Source organism: Epithele typhae (genome assembly GCF_022376455.1).
Source record: "Epithele typhae strain CBS 203.58 chromosome Unknown BXZ73scaffold_5, whole genome shotgun sequence".
Lineage (NCBI taxonomy): Eukaryota > Fungi > Basidiomycota > Agaricomycetes > Polyporales > Epitheliaceae > Epithele > Epithele typhae.
In genome coordinates, this window is record NW_025954196.1 from 1,088,538 (window position 1) to 1,113,240 (window position 24,703).

Sequence of the window (24,703 nt, forward strand, 5' to 3'; positions counted from 1 at the left end):
AACGTTCTTGTCCCGACACAGCGACAGACTTCAAACCTACTGGTCTCGGAGCCTCGAGAGTAAACGGGGACAAGCTGTCAATCCTACCACCATCAAAGCCTGGTTTGACGTTCTTGAAAACACACTCAAGCAGTATCAGTTTGATGTCGACTGCATCTACGCTGCCGACGAGGTTGGCTTCACTCCCTCTCTTGCTCACAAGCAGCGTGTCATCGGTGGCCAGGGCAAGCAGATCCAACACCAGGTCCGGGATGGCACACAGGAGAATATCACTGTTATCCCCGCTATCTGTGCAGACGGGACAGCAACTCCACCGTTTGTGATTTTCAAAGGTCAGGCATTTCAGGCAAAATGGTTACAAAATAACCCTCAGAACACCACGTACGCACCCCACCCAGCCTAGTGTAAACACACCAGATTGCCCTACAATCACTGAAGGACTCGCTTATAAGTGTGACATCAATCCCTGATGTATTCGCTTATTTGCCCTCATTTGAGTCAGTGTTCAGTTACTGATGTACCTGCTTATTTGAGACACTGCTCAGTTTGTGATAGACCAGCTCATTCGAGACACTACACAGTTAGCAGTACCTTTGTTCAAATGAGACTTTGGTGTAGTAAGGCTGATATACAGAGCTGCCCTAGTTTCTGACTGTCTGGCTTAATTGAGCTGCCCTAGTTTCTGACACCTGAGCTTAATTGAGCTGCTCTATTTTCTGCACAGTGAGGTCATTTGAATTGCCCTGGTTTCTGATGTCTGAGTTCAATTGAGTTGTCTTGATTTCTGACTGCCTGGCTTAATTGAGCTATAAGGCTGGTATACAGAGCTGCCCTGGTTTCTGAGGCCCAGGGTCAATTGAGCTGTATTGGTTTCTGATGGCTTGCCTTTTTTGTGCTACTTAGGTCACTAAAAGGCTGGCTTGCTTGAGCCTGCCATGTTTTGGAACACAAGGCCATTTTTCTAGTAACTCATACCAACACCTGGCCACAGATGTGAGTTTTTTATAAAGAGAGTTTTGGTTCTTCAATTATTCTTAAATCTTTTTAAGAGGCACCATTGGAGATTTCTATTAACATCAGGCAAAATAAAACCACAGTCAAAGAAACTGCAGCCACAGAAAAGGGACTACAAGCCAATGACCCATATTAGGAAGACTCTTAAAGATTTCCTTCATGTACTCCCTCTTCTCTTTTATTTCTAACACCCCATGGCTGGTTTTAAAAAAAAATTCCAACCTATTTTCTTCTAGAGCAGTTTTTTCTTGAAAAAAGTTTCTCATAGTGCAAACAGCTTTATGAATGAATGGTTGCTTGAAATAGCCTCAGGCTTGTTCAAGCAAGCATCTATCTTTCAAACTGTTCATAGTGAACAAGAAACTTTTGTATTTTTAAAAAGTCATCTTCTGTGTTTGATGAGTATTTCTTCTGAAAGCCATGAAGTATTAAGAAAGGAGGTGGCTTGAACATCACCCCTTGCTGAAGCCTTTCCTTCAACTAGAATTATATGATGAGTTCACTCATAAAGTGCTTCCTCAGCATTGAAAGTATCCATGCTCTCATAGCTTTCAGTAAATTTCCTCTGGCTATGAACTTCTTCAGCCTCTTTCTGCCGCTTTTTTCTTTCAGTGTATCCTGGGTGCTTGTAGTTGGTTTGCACTACTGCAACACCTAGTATAAGCAGGAAGTGGTCCTGTGGCTTCCTCCCAAGAGAAAAAGTATTTGCAGAGCCAAAATATAGGCAGCTGGCTGCTGGGTAAGCTCTTTTTGTAAGGGAGGGGGTAGCTATGTGCTGCACTCCTTTAGGGGTACCATGGGCCACTCTTTATTGGCCACTAAATTTGCCAATTTTCCACACCTCAGTACCAAATTTGCTAGAAGTGATGAAAGGTTGCTCAGCTCTGGGCAAACCTCAGAAACAGCCCAGCCAGCTGATGTAAAGTACACCACTGCTACTATACACATTCAGGCAATCAGGCTATTAGAGAGAGAGGCTGCTCAACAAGGCATTCTGGGGCTTTGGCAGGTAGTAGATAGACATATAGTTGCTTTAGAGAGAATATGAAAGCTCTAGTAAATATGTACAATAGTAGCCCAGGCTAGAATTATCAGGTGTGGCTGGGGTAGAAAGAAAAGTGCCCTCTAGGAAATTACCTAGCAGGGGCTTGGTCTGTCAACTTGCATATAAAAATGGCTAGGCTGGCCTAAGAATTGGTTTTCTTAGCACCTCAGATCAGAGGAGATAGCTAATTCTGAGATGCAGCTGATTTTTGAGGTGCTCAAGTAGCCAAAGTGTGAAGTGGTGGCCAGACTTTAAGGAGGCAGCCAAATTTGGAGGAGAGAGCTGATTCTGAGGGGCAGCCAAATTCTGAGAGCCAGCTTCCATCTTAAAAGTGGACTACCCTAAGAATAAGAAAACTTGACTGCAGGAGCAACTTAGAATTAGCCTGCCCCTCAACATTTGGCTGCTCTTCAAAACTTGGTTACCTCCTCAAAATCTCATAGCCACTGCAGAATTTGGCTACACTTTTAAAACCTCACTGCCCTGTCCAAGTCCAACTACTGCTCAAAATATAAAGAAGAGAGCAGCCAAGTGGCTGAAAAAATATGGTCTAGCAAAAAGTGTGTGCTAAGAAAAAAGGCCTAGAAAAAAGTGACCAGAAAAAACTGCCCAGAAAAAGTGATCAGAAAAAAGCAGAAAAAGCGGCCGAAAAAAGCAGCCGAAAAAAAGCAGAAAAAGCAGCCGGAAAAAGCAGGAAAAGCAGCCATAAAAAACCAGCAGAAAAAGTGGCCAGAAAAAAGCGGCCGAAAACTTATATAAATCAGGGGTTTCCCCTCAAATAACTGAAAAAGGCCATGACTAGAAATATAAAGGGCTAACCATCATTGGCCAGAAGAAGTAGTAAGTAAAAAGCAGAAAAAAGCGGCCAGAAAAGTGCCTAAGAAAAAGTGGCTGGAAAAAAACCACCTAGAAGGTGTAGCCAAATTCTGCAGTGGCAGCCAATTTTTGAGTAGGTAGCTGAATTTTGAGGGGTAGCCAATTCTGAGGTGCTCAGGTAACTAGTTCTGAGGCCAACCCAGCCATTTTTGTATGTAAGCTGGCAGACCAAGCCCCTGCTAGGTGATTTCCCAGAGGGTGCTTTTCTTTCTGCCCTAGCTAGGCTTTGGTTTCCCCCTCAGAACTAGCTACCCTAAGCACCTTAAAGGATGCCTCAAGCACTTTTGGATTTGGCTATGCCAAGAGCTTCCTAAAGAAAGCAGCCATTTATTTTTAGAAATTTCGGCAAATGCCACAGATTTATATACACAGATCCTAGCACTTTGATTAATCTTGCTCTCTATCATCAACCACCACCCCACCCCTTCCACCTCTACTTTGGTCACTACCCTTTTAACATTATCCCATTTCTAACTGCATCAGTCATAGTAACCCATCTATAGCTCTTAGGTGAATATTCTTTCCAGTGCTTTGAGTGTTTATAATGCTTACTAATAAGAACAGTTAGATTTTCCCCTGGTCCATGAAGCTGCTGAGGCAGAGAACTGGCCTGCAGGCAGTTTAGAAACTGCAATGCTCCAGAGTATGACATAGCCAGTTCTCAATAAGACTGTTATAACTTCACTACAGCTCATTTTCTGGAACAGTCCCTCAATGATCCCCTGTCCTTTTTTGGGGCATGATTTTACCCTCCTGAAAGAGAAATTCTAGAAATAGAGAGATAGGTAGTAAATAAACAAATGTCTCTGGTTGCTTTTCCTAGGAAGTTTTTTTCTGGTCACTCTTTTCTGGGCCACTTTTTAGTCACCTTTTTCGCTTTTTTCCAGCCACTTTTTCTTAGGCACTTTTCTGGCCGCTTTTTTCTGCTTTTTACTTACTACTTCTTCTGGCCAATGATGGTTAGCCCTTTATATTTCTAGTCATGGCCTTTTTCAGTTATTTGAGGGGAAACCCCTGATTTATATAAGTTTTCGGCCGCTTTTTTCTGGCCACTTTTTCTGCTGGTTTTTTATGGCTGCTTTTCCTGCTTTTTCCGGCTGCTTTTTCTGCTTTTTTCTGATCACTTTGTCTGGTCACTTTTTTCTGGTCACTTTTTTTTTTCAGCCACTTTCTCTAGGTAGCTTTTTCTAGCCGCTTTTTCTAGGAAAATTTTCCTGGCTATATAATGAAGCGTTGCATGCTTTCTCTTCTTGGCATTGTGTGTGCTCATATGACTACATATCTTGTGAATTGAGAGAGCTCATGTGAGCACATTTCCCACGAATTAACAATGCTCATGTCAGTAGAGGCCTTGTAAACAGCCTGCCTCTCAAATGAGCGAGTCATTTGTGCACTAAGGTCCCTTGTATGAGCACGTCTCTTGTGAACTGATGACCCTCACTTGAGCAGAGGGCTCCTATACAGACTGCGCTCACTTGAACTGACCTTATTAAAGGTTTAGACATTTTGGGTTGGGCACCTCATATGAGCAAGAGCACTGTGTACTATCATAAGCTCATATGAGCAGGGATATCAAGAACAGAAGTCAAGCTCAATTGAGAGCTTATAAGCGGAACATTCGTATATTTCTGCACTGCAAATAAGCGAATTATGCGGATATATTATGGCACTGCACTGGTAAACACCACAACTAATCACAGCTTCAGACTTGGATATTCCATCAAAGGGTGGACAGACGGGGAGCTTGGGGTTGAATGGATCAAGCACTTCGATACATACACCAAAGCGAAGACAGGAGAACGATACAGGCTACTGGTTGTGGATGGGCACAACTCTCATTACACCCTCGAGTTCCTCCTCTACGCCATCAATGCTCGCATCATCGTGATCTGCTATGGTGCACACACAACTCATGTCTGTCAAGGTTTAGACGTAGTCGTCTTCGGAGTTCTCAAAACATGCTGGCGAGACGCACGCGACAAATGGGAGCAAGACACAGGTCAGGCAGTCAATAAGGAGAACTTCCTTGCAATTTACGCCCAAGCTTGGGACCGAGCAGTCACTCCCAACCTGCTGAAGAAAGCCTTCGAGAAGACGGGTATCTCACCCTTCGATCGCTCGAAAATCACAGCCGAGCACATGGCCCCCAGCATAGAGAAATCCTACCATGGCTCACTCCCCTTCACTCCACCCACCCCTGTTCGCAAAGTCGCCGAAGCACTTGCTAAACACCACGCAAAGCGGACACGATCCAATTCCTCCTCAGATTCATCCGGGACAGAGAGCGACACCGGATATACCGCCACCGCCAAGCGAGCACACCGTGCTATGGCATCATCATCCATCTCATTCCTCACAAGCTCATCGCCCATCCGATCATCATCCCATCTCCCGGACTTCACCCACCCTCCCGCACCTCCGATCCCGGCTCCTCAGTTCTCATCCCTTCTTCCCCTGTCCAACTCCGAGACACCGCTGATGAACGAGAATGCTGCCCTGCACTCCCTGGTGGCTCAGCAACACAGCATGATCAATAACCAGCGGGCGATAATCTTGATTCAAGGACGGTATTGTGATGGGGTGCGGAGCCAGCTAGGAGGGGCGGAGAAAGCGCAGGAGAAGGGGAAAGGGCGAGGAAAACTCACATCAAACGGGCTTCCGCGAGCCCTCACAGGTGACCAGTTCGTTGAAGAAGTTCGCGCGCATGTAAAAGCGCAGGCCGCCGCCAAGGAGCTCAAGGAGCAGGCCCACCACGATCGGGATGCGCACTCAAACCTGGTCGCAGCCTGGAAGGTGAAAGACGCCGAGAGGCGAGCTGCCAATGACGAGACTCGTGCTGGTTACAAAGTCGCCGTGGTGGAATGGGAGGCAGAGCGCGACGAGGCGAAGCGGGCGAAGCGGGCGAAGAGGAAATGCCAGTGGAAGAGACCGAAGCAAGGCCCGTTGGTGTCTGCTGTCCCGAAGCCCACCTTGGCATCCGTGAAGGTGGCGGTGGCGCAGGCGAGCGTTGATGAGGAAGAGGGGGGGGCTGGGGTAGAGATGCGGGATGGAGGTAACAGTGGGGACGAGGGGGACGGAGAGGAGGATGGCATTGAGCACCACGGCCAGGACGGCTCATCGGACTCCGATGGATCAAGTGACGAAGCGCCAGTGCGCGTCGTGGGAGATCTATGATCTATTGCCCGATATGGGCCGTCCCAAGGAAGGGTGGGTTCGAACTTTCGGGTCATATGTCATTTCGTGTCGCACTCGTCTCTTGTTCTTCAGATTCCTCTAAAAATATTCATGTATGTAGCTACTATGTGGGGCTGTGTAGATATGAAAACAGAGCGACTGCTGACACAAAAACGCAGAGATATCAGCTAGACTGTTTTTGGTGTCCCAAGGACCCGTGGGACACTGTACTGCCTTCACGGAGGTCCTTTTCGTCGCCCTATGCCCGCCGGGGACAGCACGCACGCGCCGCACAAAGAGCGCCAGAAGCGCGGGACATCCAGAGCGGCGACCGCGCTGCTGCGGTAAGTGCTCCAGCCAAATCTTCGAACGCATGGTCTCAACTCTTGTCTCGTCCCGCCCAACTTTCATTCCCATCCGCGATGCCCGATACACCCACACCCGCAGATGCTCCATTCGACCAGCCCTCGGCGGACATCGTCCTCCGCAGCGTAGACCGCGTCGACTTCCGCGCCCACCGCGTCATCCTCGCTCAAGCATCCCCCTTCTTCGCCGACATGTTCTCTCTCCCCCAGCGATCCCCACCCGACGTAGATGCACTGCCGGTCGTGGACATGTCGGAGGACAGCAAGACGCTCCGTCGGCTCCTCCTCCTCTGCTACCCCGTCGATAAGCAGGAGCTGGAGTCGGTCGCGGACATCGCCCCCGTCCTCGCGGCGGCGCGCAAGTTCGACATGGAGTGGCCGGTCAGGCTCCTCGCGCGCGATCTCACTACCTCTGTCTCTCGCTCACCACTCCGCGCGTGGTCATGTGCGTGCCAGAGTGGGCTTGAGGACGTCGCGCACCACGCCGCAGAGGAGATCAAGCGCCGCGCGTCCTCAAAAGCCGCCGAGACTCCAGAGGGCCCGGACTCGGGCGTCGCGTTGCTCTCTGCGCTGCGCGCTGCATTGGAGGAGGAAGGGCTGATGGACGTGCTCCAGGGAGTCAGCGGTGGCGCTTACTTCCGCCTGCGCGAGTACCTCCGCGGCGCATCTCCATCCTTCTCAATCAGCCCCGGGTCGAACTCCTCCACACCGTCAAATACCTTGGAGGCTGGTGCGTCGCCGAAGACGATTCGTCCTGAATTTCTTCCACCTTACCCTCCCCCGACGCCACTATTTTGTGCTCGGACGGCGTGCTCGTCGAGGCCCACGAAGTCATCATTGCGCTCCGTCTCCCTGGAATCTCCGTCGCTACCCCCGCGCCCTCTCCTAATGGCTCCTACGTCGAGCTCGCCACGAAAGGCGATCGCGTTCTCGAAGCATCTACACCACAACAGGGTGCCTACACCCTCGATGCGCCCTCAACCGCGCTCGTCAACATCCTCGCGCTCTGTTACCGCGGCAAGAGCGACACAGCCTACGGGGCCGACTTTGATGGCCTCGCGCGCGCGCTAGCCGTGTCTGGGAAGATCCCGATGGACGCGCAGATGCTGAACGCTCCTCGGCAGGTATGGGAGCAATGCGTCGAGATCAACCCTTTCCGAGCGTACTTTGCGGCAGCGAAGAGCGGCCTTGGGGAAGAGGACATCCGTGCGGCGGCACGCAAGACCCTCGCAGTCCCTCTCCTTGGATTTTACTCGGGGCGGTTGGAGCATGCCGACGCGATAGTGTACGAGCGACTCCTGAAGTATCATCATGACGCCTCTGTGGCTGTCGTCGGTGTCCTCGCGCATGTGGGCGAGAATTGGAGCAAGAACCTGCGGAATACTTTCCCTCACCATTTCATGCACATGGATTCGCTCCCCGTGACCCCTGCACAGCGTATAAATGATGCTGCGCACAAGTTATCTGTGGGACAGCATGCCCCAGCAATGCTATTGGAAGCTATGGGCATCGACATATCGACACTGATCGAGGCAGCACTGCGGCAGGTGAGATCCACGATCACAACCAAACACTACGACACGATTCGAGCGGCGTTGGCGGAAGTAGAGCGCACATTGCAACCTAGAATCCATGATGTGTTGAACATGGTGAGCAATGTCTGTGTCGGACACTATCCGATGAGATAGCTAACAGGTCTATAGTCGTGTCTCATGCTGTGAACGCAGCACACAATCAAACCTACTCTTCTCAGAAGTCTTGAGGACGTTCGGAGGTTTTGCACGAGCGCTCATGCAAGATCAAATCGCTCACTGAGATTGATAGATTGTATGTTCTTGTACGCTGTAGAATACGAGTCGCTCAGTACAATTTGAACGGCCACCGGGCTCGAAATCCTTCACCGTGGCATCTGTGTTTGAGGTTAAGCATTGAGAGCCGAGGAGCAACTCGAGCACTTACCAACTGAACAGACCATCTCAGAGCGCTCTTGACTCATTCTAGGAAACGCTTCCTTCAACGCCGCACCATCCTTGGCCCGCAGCGCCTCGGCATCGCCTTTTCCCGCGTTTCGCAGCCTACCGATTTTTTGCCTATCGTTGTCCTAGACCTCGCGGGGATCGTCGTCGCCGTGACGAGCGCGCCGCGCGCAAAGGTGCATCACGGTGTGTGCACCTCGCAGGTCGCGACCATTTTAGCTCTGCGATAGCTGGCGGTGACGAGAATGCTGGACGACGTCGATCCGTTAACTCACGGCCCGTTCGTGTCTGCCTTGACAACAAACGCTGCTCTGGGATCCCGCCACAGCAAAGGTACTGGATCAATAGTTGTTGTGACGCAGAACCTCCGCGATGTAGTATCAGTGACGTCGGTAGTATTGGATCTATGTGGGCGGGTCGTGAATAGAGCCGAAGCAAATCGGAGCACTGGCAGCTCGAACACGCGTATCATCGTACCGACCGCACGAGCTCGGGGATCTCGACGGTGACGTAGTGCCAGATGTACTGCGTCCAGCCTTCGAGGACCCCCGCGCCTGTCATGACGTGCAGGCAGTCGCTCGCGACGTGCGCATCCGGCCTGAGCAGCGCCGCGCCGTCGATCCCGAGGTAGTGGATGTCCGGGTATACCCCCTCGCGCAGGACGTCCTGTCCGACGCTCGTCAGCTCCGCCCGCAAGAACAGCAGAGGCCGAAAAAGACGCACCGCAAACGCGCGGTTCATGTCCCCGATCTGCTCCCAGTTCCACGACGTGCTCATCTCCTTCGTGTACCTCTCCACCGGCGCGCTGGCGTCGTGGCAGCCGTCGTGCCCCGGGAGGTATGCGCGCACGAGCACCTGATGCGCGCTCTTTGACCTCGCTCCTGCGCGCACCAGGCGGCCGCCAGGCGCGAGGTGGGGCCACCCACCACCCGCGAGGGCGGCGTCTTGGTAGAGCAGGGCCTGGACATCGTCAGCCCAGACACGCATCGCGTCGCGGAAGAAGTCGACGATGTTGAAGATGCCTTCGCCGACGAGCGACGCGTCCCTCAGAGCTTCGAAGAGGTGAGTGGTCCAGTGCCCGCCGGTGCTCACGATCAGGGCCGAGTATCCCCCGGCGGGACGGGGCGTGGTGAGCATGCCGACGTACTCTTCGGGGGAAAGGTTCCACACAGCCTCGTTGGAGTTGAAGAGCGTCGTCCTGTTGTGGAGGTACTTTGAGGCAGGGTGGATTTGTCGGTAGAGAGCGTCCAGCCGAGAGGGAAACATGAGAAGATCAGACCGGCGGAAGGTGACGAGCGGGGTGTTGTCGATGTCGAAGTCTTTGGGGAGTTTGAGACTAGGGAGAAGGGGCGAAGAGGAGCTGAGGTAGAGGTTCTGGGGCCATGCGAAGTCGAAGCCGCCAAGGGTGTAGTCGGGCGTTGCTCGTACATGGGGATAGAGCATGCATGAGAGAGAAAAGAAGTGGTTCTCCGTCACTGAATCTGCGGAAATACAACATAGTAAGGTCAGCAACATGCCTGTAACATTCCAAGGCCGGCCAATGATGATGCAAAGCGTAGAACAAATGCACGTGGCGCCCGAGCGCGACACAACTTCCTTCACGCGATGCTCCCTAGCGCCCCCTCCAACGCGGGCCCTCGCCAGCGCACCTGGCAGCACACGCACCTACAAAACCGAGGCCTAAACTCACCTCCAATTAGCAGCCACCCGCCGTGCTCAACCAAATGCTTGACCAATTCCTCCGCGCTCGCCTCCTCCGCCATGCACTCTTGCGGCGGCTCCCACCGCCAGCTCGAGACACCTGGGAAGCGGTCAAACCGCGTCTCGCTGTTCGCACCCAAGTGCCAGTACACCTCGCGCGAGCTCGCGCAGCCCTGCAGGCCGAGCATCGCGTACGCGTCCGCGCTCGTCCGCATCCCCGTCCCGTTCAGCGCCGCGCTCGTTGCGGGGGGCTCACGCGGCACCCAACGCCCGCGCGCCCAGACGTCCGGGGGACACGTCCCGCGCGAGTTGTGCACGCGCGCGTACGCGGCGTCGGCGAAGTTGGCGGCCCAGTCGGAGATGAGGACGAGGCGGGCGAGCCCGGCTAGGAGGGCGAGAAGGGTGAGGCGGATGATGATGGTGCGCGGGGCGAGACGGGATGGACGGGGGAACCACTGGCCACCCGATGAAGGCTGGGAGGTGAGAGGCTCTTTGGAGGGGTCGTCGATGCTGGGTGTGCGTCGAGGCCACATTTTGCAGACGACCGGGGCCAGGGCACAGTGGTGAAAGCGGTCGGGTGGAGGAGAGGATTGTTATTATACGGTCGGTGGTGGTCTCATTCCCTGCCGCTCTGTACCCCCACCGGTGTAGGCGGGGTACTTACAGAGCGGCTTGGGGTGGGACGAGGTCGGTGCAAGCACCAGGTTGCAAGTGGGCATCCGCTTCAATTTCGATGCCTGGTGACCTGGTCGCTATTCGGCCCCGTTAACGATGTGCAGCTATTGAGGGCACGGAAAAGCGTCATACCGTACTCAAACACGCTTCCGACGCGCTTTGAAAGTTTCCATGACCGTCAGGAGGATATAGCGAGGGCGAGAACTGCTAGAGGGATGGAACCAGCGGCGGGGTGCCCGTCTGCCTTCGCGCGTGCACTGGTGGGTTCGAGGTGCGTCCGCACAAAATGGGTGTGAAAACGCACCTGCGAGGTCACTGGTGCCGAATCTCCGGGCTGGTGGAGCGTAGAACGACGAGCAAACAGACTGGCAAGAGCTGGACACGCCGATTTTCGGGCGGCTCGCGCATGGAGAATATGAAGGCGGAGATGCGCTCTTGGCGCCCAAAGGAAGCCGCCGGCGTCGCCCGCGCTGCCAGTCCCGCGCCCTCACGTCCGCGACAGCTTCAAGCCCTTTCTTTAGTACTTTAGTACGGCATGGCTACATCCCTCGTATATACACCATGTGCTTCCAAAGCATATCTACGGCTTCCTGTATGCAATACACGCGCCCCGTCACGCGTCACGATTGGTTGCATCGGAGGAGAGGAATGCAAGTCCATAGGCGCCTCTCGGCATGTCAAAATCCACCATGAAGTACTAGTCCCGTCTACTGCCTTCACGGAGGTCCCTCTCATCGCCCGGTGCCCGCCCAGGAACAACATGTACCAGACAAAAAGCGCCATTAAAAGGCGCGGGCCATTCAGAGTTGCTGTGCTGCTGCGGTAGGTGCTGCAGTCAGTCAGAATGCGTTGCTCCTTGTCTTATCCCGCCCACCACAGCTGCCTTCACTCCTCAGCATCCTACCGCGATGGCAAATAAACCCACACTCGCAGATGCTCCATTCGACCAGCCATCGGCGGACATTGTCCTCCGCAGCGCAGACCGCGTCGATTTCCGCGCTCACCGTGTCATCCTCGCTCAAGCATCCCCCTTCTTCGCCGACATGTTCTCCCTCCCCCAGCAATCCCCACCCGACGTAGATGCACTGCCGGTCGTGGACATGGCGGAGGACAGAAAGACGCTCCGTCGGCTCCTCCTCCTCTGCTACCCCGTCGATAAGCAGGAGCTCGAGTCGGTCGCGGATATTGGCCCCGTCCTCGCCGCGGCACGCAAGTTCGACATGGAGTGGCCGGTCAGGCTCCTTGCGCGCGATCTGACCGCATCTATCTCCCGCTCGCCACTCCACGCGTGGGCATGCGCGTGCCGGAGTGGGCTTGAGGACGTCGCGCGGCGCGCCGCAGAGGAGATCAAGCGCCGCGCATCCTCCAGCGTCACCGGAACAGAGGTCACGGACTCGGGCGTCGCGCTGCTCTCTGCGCTGCGCGCTGCTCTGGAGGAGGAAGGGCTGGCGGACGTTTTCCAAGGAGTTAGCGGCGGCGCTTACTTCCGCCTGCGCGAGTACGTCCGCAACGCATCCCCCTCCTTCTCCATCAGCCCCGAGTCTGGCCAGTCGGAAACCACCCCGCCATCGAACATCATCTTGGCTGGCGCGTCGCCGATGACGATTCGTCCTGAATTCCTTCCACCGTACCCTCCCCCCGACGCCACGATCTTGTGCTCGGACGGCGTGCTCGTCGAGGCGCACGAAGTCATCATTGCGCTCCGTCTCCCCGGAATCTCCGTCGCGACCCCCGCGCCCTCTCCTAATGGCTCCTACGTCGATCTCGCTACGGAAGGGGATCGCATTCTCGAAGCACCTTCACCACAGCAGGGCACGTACACCCTCAATGCCCCCTCGACGGCGCTCGTCGACATCCTCGCGCTTTGCTACCGCGGCAAAAGCAACGCACCCGTCCGCGGGACCGACATTGACGGCCTCGTGCTCGCGCTAGCCGCGTGCGAAAAGATTCCGATGGACACGCAGATGCTCAATGCTCCTCGACAGCTCTGGGAGCAGTGCATCGAGATCGACCCTTTGGGAGCGTACCTCGCGGCAGCGGAGCGCGGCCTTGGGGAAGAGGAGATCCGAGCGGCGGCACGCAAGGCCCTGGAACTCCCTCTGCTTGGCTTGTATACAGAACAGTTGGAGGGCGGCAACGCGATAGCGTACGAGCGACTCCTGAAGTATCATCATGACGCCTCTGTGGCTGTCGTCGGTGTCCTCGTGCATGTGGGCGACAATTGGAGGGAGAAGCTGCCGAGCTTTCGTATCAAAGAAGATCCCTCAAATATAGAACTCTTCACAACCCCGGCACAGCTTATAACGGATGCTGCACGCAAGTTGTCTGTAGGGCAACATGCCCCAGGAATGCCGTCAGAGGTTATGGGCATTGACATATCGACACTTACCGAGGCAGCGCTGCAGCAGTGGAAATCCTCGTGCACGAGCACAAGCCCTAAGAAGTACTACGGCGTGGTTCGAGAGGCGTTGAAGGAAATGGAAAGCACATTACAACCTAGAATTCGCGGCGTGCTGGATGCGGTGAGCAACCTCTGCGTGGGACGCTATCCGATGAGAGCAACAGCTAACAAGTCTTGATTCCGTACAGTCGCGGCTCGCGCTGTGAACGGGGCGCAATCAAACATACTCTTCTCTTCTGTCTTGAAGAAGTTCGGAGGAATTGCACGAGTGTGTGTGCAAGATCGGACAATATAGCGAATCGCTATTTCCGGTACGCTGTAGACTACGAGTCGCTCAGTACAATTTGAACAGCTACTGGGCTTGGAATGCTTCGCCGTGGTATATGTTCTTGAGGTCAATCATTGAAAGCCGAGGAACAACTCGAGCACTTACTCTTCACATCCACTCAATAGACCATCTCAACGATTAGCTCTTTACTCATGCCAGGAAACGCCTCCTTCAACGCCGCACCATACTTGGCCCGCAGCGCCTCCCTGCCTCCTTCACTCCCGTGTTCCTTCGCTCTCCCACGCGCGGTGGCTCCGCCGCCGATCCATGGCGGCAACCAGCTCTTGAGGGATTCGATGTAGACCACGCACTTGGGTTCCTCTAGCCAGCGCGGCCTTCACGCCCACCCACTCCGCGGACATGCCCACCTCCGGGATGCAGGTAGCGTAGACGACCTGGAGCTCGACGGTCCGCAAGCTCTCGGGGAGCGCGGCGAGGATCTGGGCTGGCGCGCGCGAGCATATTTCCATGCGTAGGGGTGTACGGTAACCTCTCGCCGCTCTGCTGTATGAGTTGGACCTGCGTATTTGTTGTACGCGACAAGCATGTATATTTTTTGACCCCGGCCGATCTCGGGGCAGTCAGCATTGATATGAGATATATATGTCCAACTGGTGGGTACTGCACTGAGTGGAGTACAACAAGATCTGCAGGACAGAGCGACTTGGTTGTACATCCTCTGGTCTTGTATGGAGGGGGGGGGGATTGATACTGCTGATGTCGGAACAAATGAACTGCCCTTACAGTGCAGCCTGTGTGTCGAAGTTCAAGCGGAGAGTGGTGAGCTCGAGCGCACGCGCGCGCGCGCGCGTCTAGCCTGGAGCAGCTGTGCGAGTCGCGAGAGTCACTGTGGCTGGCCCTTTCCCTCATCTCTGCTTTGTCCATTTCACTGCTCGATCGGGCCCAAAGCTCTTCTTCCAAAGATGCTCGCCAAAAACCTTCGAAAATGCTCAAGTACTGCGTTAACGGTACACATTATTCGACGCGTCGAACTGCATATATGTGAATACATCTGGACCAATCCTACACGATGACGATGCCGGGAACATCAGTCCTACTCTCGAACACTGCTTAGCGCAGGACTAGGAAGCGGGCGACGAAGTGGGGATGGAGGCAGGGCAGGGATCATGGAGTATGCGCGCAATGGGAGCTGAAATGCAGCATTTGGAAGCGCAGCCGGCTGCGCGCCGTTCGGCCTCTATCGAGCAAGTCTAGTGAGTGCCATGCACTGTTCAGATGGCGCAGCTGTACTCACTGGAGTGGTTTGTTTCTGCTTCGAGTAGAATGCGAAGAGGTCGGAGATCTGCGTCTCAAGGCCCTGCCTCTCCCTCTGCAACCGCGTCACCTCCTGGGTCATCATCATCACCTCGCGCGTGAGCTCCTTCTTGAACTCTTCGACATGACCTGTCGTTATGCGGTGAGTGTCGTGGCTCACTTCTACGGTGGTGTGCTCACTTTGAACATTGATAGCCGTGGCTTCCTTCATGGCTTCTACGAATCTCAATCTCTCCCCTCGAATGTCGTTGGAAAGCTCTGTCGCCACGGATCAGCTGCAATGCATAGCGCCAAGGTGAAGACCAACCCGCTGCGACAGCTTTCAACAGGCGCTCCTGGTCCTGTCGTTGGCGATCAATGAGGCCGATGACCGACTCCGTAGCTGAGCAAGGACTATCAGCGAGGGTGCAGGGGCATACAGATCGGTACGTACTCAACGAGTTCCGCGTTTCTGCATTCCTCCGCATGTCCTCCTGCACCGCGGCGATGAGTCCCCCCATGGAAGCGTGGAGCTCCACATTGCTCTGCTCGCGCTCCATGTTCTGCACGAGGAGCTTGCGGACGTCTGAGAGTAGGCCCCCGCTCTCATACACCAGCTTCGGCTCTCCTTCATCTCCGAGGTCATCTCTGTCGTTCGGAGGAGCGTCCTGCAACTCTTGCACGGGTCCAAGGTCTCTGCAGAGTTGCTGAACGCCGCCCGCCACACCCTCGATCTGGGATATTCCATGCTTCACGAAGGCTTCGAGCCACTATACCGGTGTTTGAGCGCATATAGGGGATGAGAGAAGCTTGCACTCACCGTGTTGAGCTGATTGAGGTACCGGATACTATCCGTCTGCTGTTCCATCTGGGATGCCCTCTGTTCCTCTGCGTCCCGAAGGGTCATGAGTACTTCTTCGAGCTGGTAAACACTTGTGGTCAGTCGCTGATAATCAGCCTACTTTTAGAGACTCACGTTGCTTGGAACGTTCTGCCCCTCCTCGGAGCCAGCCTCATCGATGCGGGACTGTCGGGCTTCTGCAAGCTGGACGAGGTTCTCCAGCTTTTCATGCAACTCAGCCAGCCCTGGAAGCTCGACACTCGGCTGGACAACTGGATCCTTACTGATGGAAGCGTTCTGCGCAGTCTTCACCGTCGCACGCAACTTGGAGATTTGGCCTCGGACGTCGACTTGGAGTTCCTCCATCTTCGCAAGGATGTCGGCATCGTTCGCGCGATTGGAGTCGGATAGGTGCCGTAGCTCTGAGAAGACGTCGTCAACGCGGGTGCGTATGCCGTTCATGGTGTCGACTTGCGTCGCTGAGCCGTCGTGTAGGACCTGGATGCCGTGCTGGATGTTTTCAATCATCGGCTTCACAGTCGGATCCACGGCCGCGGGTGCGATATCCACTGAACCCGATGGGGCGGAGCTCGCGGCGGTGTTCCTGCCTACGTTCCTCAACACTGTCACCCGGTCGGCAGGCTCCTTTGCCCCGTTGCTAGCGGCTGAAAGACGAGCTGGCGGGTCGTTCAGGGTCTTGATCTCCACCATCGCGGACGCAAATGGGGCAAGCAACCTTGACCGGAGCAAGACTTCGTCATCGTCGTCGTCGTCCTCCTCCTCCTCCTCCTTCCCCATATATGCCTCCAAGAACGACCCTTCTCGACTTGCGTCCGTGTCTTGTCGCTCCATCTGTTCCCTCCCCGACCCGGACGCGGTCCCTTTCCTTCTTCGGCCCGCCATTGACAACGGAGAGATGGGGCTCTGAGGTCTCGAGGACACGGGGCTCGCGCTCCCACCTCCACACTCGATCTGCGCCAGCCGCTGCCGGACGACCGACTTCTTGTCGAGGTTCTGGATAGACGGACGTGTGGAGAAGCGACTCCCACGCGGACTAGGCGTGAGCACCAAGGGAGGAGCGGGCATTGTCGAGAGGACAGAGTCCGCGAAGGACGTCAAGCGATTCCCCAGTTGTGGCCGTGCGGACGGAGTCGCGTCGACCGGGGTGGCGCAAGATCTCCGAGGGCTGGAAGAATTCGGTGTAACGGGGATGGGAGGAAGGGTGCGGGTGCGCTCCATGTCGGCAGTCGTCAGACGCGACATCGCGCTCTCGTGCTCCGCGGGTTCGCGCCGATGGCTTGAGCGCGTCGAGGTGCGCTTTACGGATTTTCCCAGGTCATCATCCCGAAGATGCAAGTCGTCGTCGTTCGCAGCAAGCGAAGAACACCCCTCGCTCTGCAACTTCAGCACGGCGTTCCTGCATCCCGAACTCATCAGCATCTGCACGTCCACGCCAACAAGAACGAAGACGGCCCACCAGATCGCACACACCCAATTCGCCCGCTCAGCCAAGCCGCCTGCGACGAACCTCTCCCGCGTCTTCGCGTTCCCCTCGAACACCAGCTCCAGCGCCTTCCACGACCCCGCCCCCTCGTCCGGCAGCCCTGCGCGCTCGGCTGGGCGCACCTCTCCGTCCGCGAGCGAGCGCACGTCCGCGCATTCGCCCAACGGAATCACGCGCGGTACCGGGTGGCCGCCCGTGGTCTCAGACACGACAAGCAGGTGTGCGCGGTGCAGCGTCACCGTGCACGGCATCCACACCGGCGGCAGCGGCGTAGCGGAACTGGACGACGCGGGCAGACGCGCGAGGTAGAGAAGCGGCCCGGTCTTCATGCCCGCGTTGTCCTCTGCGGGCGTGAGGCAGACGGTGTCGGGGACCGGCTCGCGCGCGGTGGGGATCTCCAGACGTAGGTCCTTGCGCGGCGGTGGCGGCGGCGGCGGCGGTGTAGACAAGTCCTCGTACGCGCGCGCGCCCCGCGTCCGCACGCCCGCCTGCACGACCTCCGTCCGCCGCTCAACCTGCGCGCTGAGGCTCAGGGTCGGGGTGGGGCTGCGCGACGGCGGCGGCGGCGGCGCGACCCTGCTCGCCTTCTTGAACACCGCGAGCAGGTTCCGGAGCGACTGGCGGATCGGCGACCGGCCCTTGTCCTTCCTCTCCCCTGGCACCGGCGCGGGCACGGCCATCGTCCCACTCCGAGCGCGCGTCCCACGGCGCCCGCCGCCGCCACCAGCTTCAGGATCCTCGTCGGCCCCTCCCATCGCTTCGAAGCGCCCGATCAGCTCCTTGGTCGTCTCCCGTCGGCGCAACCGCGGTGGCCGCGGCGGCGGGGCGTCTGCTGGGGAGTTGGTGCTTTGGCTGAGAGTGCGGCCCTCGCCGCAGGTGGTGCCGGGGGTGGTGGCGAACGCCGAGGTTCGGGCGCTCGCGCTCGTGCTGTGGCCGGACGACGGTGGGCGGGAAGACGACGAGGTGGACGCGGACATCGGGGGCATGTTGCGGTGTGGGTCCGGGGGCTGCGGCGTGGAGAGCGGTGTCGCGCCCGCGGTGGCCCGGAGATGGAGCAGTGGGCGCCGCGACCACCTACGGTCAGCCGCACGGGCTGGCTAGAGGGCGGATTCCCTGCGTTCTCGCTACCTTGGCCGGACCCGAACGCACCGTCCCCCGCTCCCTCGCGCGCGCGGGTGTCCAGCGAGGTGTTGCATGGTGCCGCGACTGATCATGACCGGTTGACCGCCCGCTTCACCGCCACCCGGTCGTTCGGTCGCGGCCCCCGTGCGCACACCCACACTTCGAGTTCGAATTTTCGGCGCGCCCAACCAACGCCTCCCCGTTTTGGCCAGACGCGTCGCAGCGTGCGCGTTACATATGCCCCGTCGTGCCGTAGCGAACATTTTATTTCACCCGGTTTCAATCATTCTCGCCGTGAGACGAGCGTCGGGGTCGTCGTGGCGCCGTGCAGCTACTTGACGACCTGAGCAACTGGACCCAGAATCGGAAGTAAGTTCAAACTACTCTCGCACCTCCAGGTACGCGGAGCAGTGTGAGCTCGCCTGGCGACGCGCGGGGCTGGGGCGACAGACAACGGCGAGGGTCGCGGCGAATTCGAGGCACCCTGCTTTTGCCCTGCTTCGGGTGATGTATCAGCGCTCACGGCTTCGGAGTCGCATCGTCGCAATATATACAATCTTCACGCTCGCCTTCTCGTCTCACCGCTCGGGCGTTGGGGCTCCGGTGCGAGGTGCGTTCTGGTGACGACGACGACGACGACCGTCGACGGCGTTACGTCCTCCGCCGCGCGTCCGAGTCGACTCGAGCGTCGTGGACGCCTCCCCGCGCGGAGTCTCAGATCTCATATTTTACGCAGTAAGTACTTACTACTTAGCAATAGAGCCTCAGCAGTCACTATTCAGGCCCGAGGCCGCGGCTGTGGCCCCTCCACCGGGATCAGGTGTCGCCGCGCGCACTCGTTTCGTGTCCCGGCTCGAAGTGCAATACCGAGATTTACACTGGACCGAGCCCGTGCGCTAGTCGTCCAACGTTGTGAACGTTCGTCAACATCCGGTGCCATCGAGCTCGGAGCTCGGCACGCGTTGCAAGTCTCCGCGGCCCTTCGCGCTCCGGCCGGGCGAGCACTTGTGCGCGCCGGGTCGTGGGTCGGGTCGTCTCAACTGCGAGGCTTCCGATACGTACGTACGGCGCCCGGGCGGGACACCGACGTGCGCATGCCGCGCATGATGATGACGGTGTCCCAACACGGGCCACGAGTCGGTGTGTGGTGTGTGTGGGATACGTACACTACGGCCCTTGCGCTGCGCAGATGACCGCCACGCAGCGGCACCCTGCCCCCATCATCACACGTCACACATCTGCAGCGGGAGACAGCAGGAGTAGGGCGCGGCCCTCTGACCGGCACCCTCCCGGGGGCATTCACATTGGACGGGGCCAGGTACGTACGTATAATCGTGGGGTTATCTCTCGGGCGAGGTATGTATGGGTGTATGTGTGGGGCGCACGGGGCGCCCCGGTATAATATACGGGGGAGGGAGTCTAAGCGGGACTACACTTTGGGAAACCGGTGGGCATTTACGCGCGCACACGCGCTGGCGCGGGCGACGAGGGGGGAGAACGTAGGACGTAAGCGGGCCGTAAGTCGGAACGAAAATATACAATATGCGTGCAGTGTGCGATGGCGTTCGTGTGGAGGGAGAAGTGTGGGAGACGGGATTCGTAGGTGTGGGAAGCGGAGAGACGAAGGCAGCATCGGACGGGAAGGTCCGCGGCGCGTGTCGAACGGCGGGCGGAGGAGACGGAAGCATTAGCATTATCGGATATTTGGGGAAGCGGGGTGGGAGAGGGAAGGGGAAGTCGTGATTTTGATCTTGGATGATGGAGGTGGTGGTAACGAGGACGAGGACAAGCGAGACGAGACGAGACGAGAATCGAGGCCGAAGCATTAGGAGGCTGATACAATCTAGAGACGGACCGAGTAAAGACAGGACCAGCGGGGCGCGCGCATGCTCAGCGAAGAGGACGCGCGCGGACGACCGCCTATGCAGTTGTGGCGCGCTCCGGGCGCCACAGCGACTCCAAAGAGGACGACTAGTACTCCCCGGGAGCACATCCTATGGACACAGGGGAACCTCGACTTGAACTTTGATGTTGAGAGGCAAGATCCGAACCACTTAGGCTCGGAGGGTCCCCTACTGGGTCCGCTTCAGTGGTAGGTGGTCTGCGCCGAACCACGGGTCCATTCGAACGCCGAGCTGTCGACGGGACTTGGGTAGTCGACTTCCATCGCGCTCTGCTGACCGCACGAACCGCCGGGCATGGGGTGCGACGAGCCCTCAGGAACGACGAGCTCGTAGTTGCCCATCGTCTGGGTGCGCCGGGAGAACGGACGCCGGGCGGACGAGCCGGGGAGCTCGGGAAGCGGCGGGACCTCAGGAAGCGGGGACGTGGGTGGGGGCAAGGCTGGGAGGTTTGTTACGAGGCGGCGAAGACCGCGGCGGGGACTGGAACGAGAGGCAGGGACGCATATGGGCATGTGAAGTGGCACAGGATGGGGAACAATGGATAAACGTAATCAGCTTCTGGGAATGGACACGGGGAAGGGATGTGGGGTGATGCTTACCGTAGCGCGGTGCCGACGCTGCCACTCCTGAGCCTGCCAATGATGCCTGTCGGCTTGGGCGCCGGGATGGGGGCGGGGGAATTTTCGGTGGACAGAGTGCGAGAGGCCTGGGACATGACACTGGCATCGCTGCCTGACCGGGCACGGAGGTTGCGCTGGACAGAAGCAGCAGCATTCCGGACGGGACCTGAGGCCTTCATGGTGGCCAGAGGGGAGGAGGATCCGGCCAAGGAGGAGCGGCGACGACGGAGACGGGGTCTGTCATCCGAAGGAGGGACAGAGATGGAGGGGACCGAGGGATCGTCTTGCACGCTTCCGGAAGAAGAGGTCGCACTGGAGAAGCCGGTGGCAAGAGAGGAACGGGTGCGAGCGCGGGGAGTGGCGGAGGAGGCTGGGAGCCGGGAGGAGCCATGGGGAGGCTCGTCGGCCATGAGGCCAGAGGAGAAGAAGGAGGAGTAGAAGGTGGCCATGGAGGAGGGTGGGTGGTGGGATTACAGAGGCAGAGACGTTATTAGTGGGGGCGTGAGGGAGGTGGGGGGAGGGCGACGGTCTTACAAGGAGGCAGCCCGGGTGGAGCGTGCCTGCTTGCGTTGTGGTGGGGCGATGGGTGGTGGTGGTGGTGGTGGTGGTTGGAGAAGAAGGCTATAAGCCCCGGTGGCGGAGGACGCAGGGGGCTGGCGCCCGTTGCCACTCTGGCTCGGCTCGGCTCAACTTTCCCGCCGTGTTTCCGGCAGCGTCCGTCGCAATCGCGCTTTGTTCCACGGTCACCTGACCACGACAGGGGTTCGAGCCTCGATTGTCTATTTCGCTTCTTCGACGCCGTCTTTCTTTATCCCACCTTTATCCAGCGTGGCCCGCCTCGGCTGACGAACTCGTTTCACTGCGCTTTCTTAGGTCTTTCCCGCACCCGCTGCGGCGACACGGTTCTGGCCCGGGGCTCGTGGCCTGCCCGGCCGACATGGGTCCCGGTCGAAGCCTGGCCCAGTGAGCAGCAGTCGGCCGTCCGATCCATGGGTGGACTATGATGTCAGTCAACTCTGCCCTCGCGCTGCCCGACGTCAGTGCGCTGTCATCCTGCCCCCCGCTCGTCTGCATATAATCCCTCGCTCTCCATCTGCAACTTTCCTCGACACCACCATGTCTTCGCACAAGCTCGACCCCTACACCTCCAAGGCTGAGAACGACAACCTCACCCCTCAGGAGAAGATCGACGGGCTCCACCACATCGTCAAGGGCGTCAAGACAGGCATGCTGACCACTCGTTCAGAATCTGGTCAGCTGCACTCCCGCGCCATGGCCCCCGTCAGCTGTATGTCGATATTCTTGTCCGTGCCATCCACCGATCGCATCGACTCACTTGTATTCCCCAGTCTCATCCCCACACCAAGTCGCACTCGTTTTCCTCGCCAACCGTGTCAGCCACAAGTTCGATGAAATCCAGCACGACGCCCATGTCAACGTCTCCTTCTGCGACCCGAGCACCACCAACTGGGCCTCGTTCGCCGGCACAGCCAAGATTTCTCAGGACCGCGAGAAGATCAAGCAGCACTGGAACCCGATGTACGTGTCCTGTCGCCTTTGATCATCCCACAAAGCGCGTTTGGCGTTGGGTGTCCTCTGCTTTGTGCGCCCGTGCGCTTACGCGACCTCGTGTGCAGGACGGCCGCCTGGTTTGGCGACCTCGGCGACGGCACGCACAAGGGCGACCACACCGACCCGCGCGTCGCGGTCATCGAAGTCATCCCGGACGAGATCCGCTACTGGACGGCGACGCGCGGCGCCGTCGGCCGCGCGGTTGACGTCGCGGTGAGCGCTGCCACGGGAAAGACTGCCACTCCGGGTGAACTTCGCATGATCACCAAGGACGAGGTGGGTGTATGCGCTCTGGCTCAACAGTAAGTTGTTGACACCTACTTGTCCACAGATCGAGCTCGTCCAGGGTTTGACGACGAAGACATCATGAACCGTTGTTTGTTGAAGTGAGACTCTGTATCGATAGTCGATGCTGTAACTCTAGTGTACATCAGCGCTCATGCGCGCAATAACCGAAGTTAGTGAAGCACAGTGTCCGCGTTTGTAGCCTCTCGCCCCTGTTGCAAGCACCGTGTCATAATTGCGGCTGCGTCGGAATTCGAGTTTGAACGTTATTGAAACGTTGAACTTTCAAGCCAGCGGTGGCAGACGGGCGTCGGATTATGCAGTCGTGCCCGGGCCGCCGGGCCGCGAAGACGGATGCCTTGCCACCTCGATCCTATACCACCACATCTTCGTCCTGAAAAGACATCTTTCAGCACAACGCGCTCGCAAGTCGTTCCACGCGCAACGAGTTGTCTTCACTTCTCAGAATTCTACATCCGCGATGTCCGATACACCCACACTCGCAGATTCTCCATTCGACCAGCTCTCGGCGGACATCATCCTCCGCAGCGCAGACCACGTCGACTTCCACGCCCACCGCGTTATCCTCGCTCAGGCATCCCCCTTCTTCGCCGACATGTTCTCCCTCCCCAGCGATCCCCACCCGACGAGGGTGCACTCCGGTTGTCGAGATGTCGAGGACAGCAAGACGCTCCATCGGCTCCTCCTCCTCTGCTACCCCGTCGATAAGCAGGAGCTCGAGTCGGTCATCGACATCGCCCCCGTCCTCGCGGCGGCGCGCAAGTTCGACATGGAGTGGCCGGTCAGGCTCCTCACGCGCGACCTGGCCGACTCCATCTCCCGCTCACCGCTTCACGTGTGGTCATGCGCATGTCGGAGTGGGCTCGAGGACGTCGCGCGCCTGGCCGCAGCGGAGATCAAGCGTCGCGTGTCCTCAAAAGTGGGCAAGACGGAGGATCCTGACCCGAGCATCGCGCTGCTCCTGCGCTGCGCGCTGCTTGGAGGAGGAAGGGCGACGGACGTTCTCCAGGGGTCAGCGTGGCGCTTACTTCCGCCTGCGCGAGCACGTCCGCGGCGCATCTCTGTCCTTCTCAATCGCACCGGGTCGATCTCGGCTATGCATGATGAGCTGCCGGACGATTCGTCCGAATTCCTTCCATCGCCCTCCCCCGACGCCATGATCTTGTGCTCGGACGGCGTGCTCGTCGAGGCGCACGAAGTCATCCTCGCGCTCCGTCTCCCCGGACTTTCCGTCGCGACCTCAGGCAGGGCACCTACACCCTCGATGCGCCCTATACCGCGGTCGTCGACATCCTCGCGCTCTGCTACCGCGGCAAGAGCGACGCATCTAGCTGCACCGACGTTGAAGGCATCGCACGCGCGCTAGCCGCGTGCGGGGGCCCGGTGGACGCGCAGATGCTCGACGCTCCTCGGCAGCTTTGGGAGCAGTGTGTCGAGATCGACCCTTTGGGAGCGTACCTCGCGGCGGCGAAGCAAGGCTTGGGGAAGAGGACATCCGAGCGGCGGCACGCAAGACCCTCGCATCCCTCTCCTTGGATTTTACACGGGCGGTTGGAGCATGCCGAGGCGACGGTGTACGAGCGACTCCTGAAATACCATCATGACGCCTCTGTGGCTGTCGTTGATGTTCTCACGTATGTGGGCGAGAAGTGGGGCAGCACAATGCTGGGTACACGGCGTCTCAAGGATGCTACGCGCAAGTTATCTTTAGGACAGCACGCTCCAGGGATGACATTGGAAGCGATGGGCATTGACACAGCGACACTCACCGAGGGGGCGCTGCAGCAGTGGGGTACCGGTTTCCACGACGGCGTTCGAAAGGCGTTGAAAGAAGTCGAGAGCACATTGCAACCCAGAATCCGTAATGTGTTGAATGTGGTGAGCGATCTCTGCGCAGGACACTACTCGACGAGAGCAAAGCTGACAACTCTTTATTTCATATAGTCGCGGCTCGCGCTGTGAACGTACTACACAATCAAACCCACTCTTCCGTCAGAAGTCTTGAAGAAGTTCGGAGGAATTGCA

At 57.6% G+C, this 24,703-nt stretch overlaps 7 protein-coding genes across 7 annotated transcripts; 4 read left to right on the plus strand and 3 right to left on the minus strand.

Annotated features, from left to right (window-relative positions):
* Positions 1-6,531: 6,531 nt before the first annotated feature.
* Positions 6,532-8,680, plus strand: BXZ73DRAFT_97891 (uncharacterized protein; the record flags this gene model as incomplete). Its single annotated transcript, XM_048027523.1, has 3 exons — positions 6,532-7,204; positions 7,306-8,021; positions 8,516-8,680. The coding sequence occupies 3 exons, from the start codon at positions 6,532-6,534 to the stop codon at positions 8,678-8,680; spliced, it is 1,554 nt and encodes a 517-aa protein (XP_047881739.1).
* Positions 8,681-8,918: 238 nt separating this feature from the next.
* On the minus strand, positions 8,919-10,366 carry BXZ73DRAFT_88044 (uncharacterized protein; the record flags this gene model as incomplete). Its single annotated transcript, XM_048024813.1, has 3 exons — positions 8,919-9,116; positions 9,174-9,931; positions 10,141-10,366. The coding sequence occupies 3 exons, from the start codon at positions 10,364-10,366 to the stop codon at positions 8,919-8,921; spliced, it is 1,182 nt and encodes a 393-aa protein (XP_047881740.1).
* Positions 10,367-11,734: 1,368 nt separating this feature from the next.
* BXZ73DRAFT_74734 (uncharacterized protein) lies at positions 11,735-13,433 on the plus strand (the record flags this gene model as incomplete). The annotated part of the gene is made up of 2 exons (XM_048022083.1): positions 11,735-13,348; positions 13,416-13,433. The coding sequence occupies 2 exons, from the start codon at positions 11,735-11,737 to the stop codon at positions 13,431-13,433; spliced, it is 1,632 nt and encodes a 543-aa protein (XP_047881741.1).
* A 1,176-nt stretch (positions 13,434-14,609) lies between these two features.
* BXZ73DRAFT_74735 (uncharacterized protein) lies at positions 14,610-18,140 on the minus strand (the record flags this gene model as incomplete). Its single annotated transcript, XM_048022084.1, has 7 exons — positions 14,610-14,753; positions 14,811-14,959; positions 15,011-15,088; positions 15,138-15,212; positions 15,264-15,579; positions 15,630-15,731; positions 15,786-18,140. The coding sequence occupies 7 exons, from the start codon at positions 18,138-18,140 to the stop codon at positions 14,610-14,612; spliced, it is 3,219 nt and encodes a 1,072-aa protein (XP_047881742.1).
* Positions 18,141-20,362: 2,222 nt separating this feature from the next.
* On the minus strand, positions 20,363-21,249 carry BXZ73DRAFT_74736 (uncharacterized protein; the record flags this gene model as incomplete). Its single annotated transcript, XM_048022085.1, has 2 exons — positions 20,363-20,660; positions 20,780-21,249. 2 exons carry the CDS (start codon positions 21,247-21,249, stop codon positions 20,363-20,365), a joined length of 768 nt encoding a protein of 255 aa, XP_047881743.1.
* Positions 21,250-21,916: 667 nt separating this feature from the next.
* Positions 21,917-22,742, plus strand: BXZ73DRAFT_97896 (uncharacterized protein; the record flags this gene model as incomplete). The annotated part of the gene is made up of 4 exons (XM_048027524.1): positions 21,917-22,088; positions 22,150-22,339; positions 22,438-22,648; positions 22,704-22,742. 4 exons carry the CDS (start codon positions 21,917-21,919, stop codon positions 22,740-22,742), a joined length of 612 nt encoding a protein of 203 aa, XP_047881744.1.
* A 396-nt stretch (positions 22,743-23,138) lies between these two features.
* BXZ73DRAFT_97897 (uncharacterized protein) lies at positions 23,139-24,640 on the plus strand (the record flags this gene model as incomplete). Its single annotated transcript, XM_048027525.1, has 3 exons — positions 23,139-23,689; positions 23,923-24,556; positions 24,623-24,640. 3 exons carry the CDS (start codon positions 23,139-23,141, stop codon positions 24,638-24,640), a joined length of 1,203 nt encoding a protein of 400 aa, XP_047881745.1.
* Between the last annotated feature and the right edge of the window lie 63 nt (positions 24,641-24,703).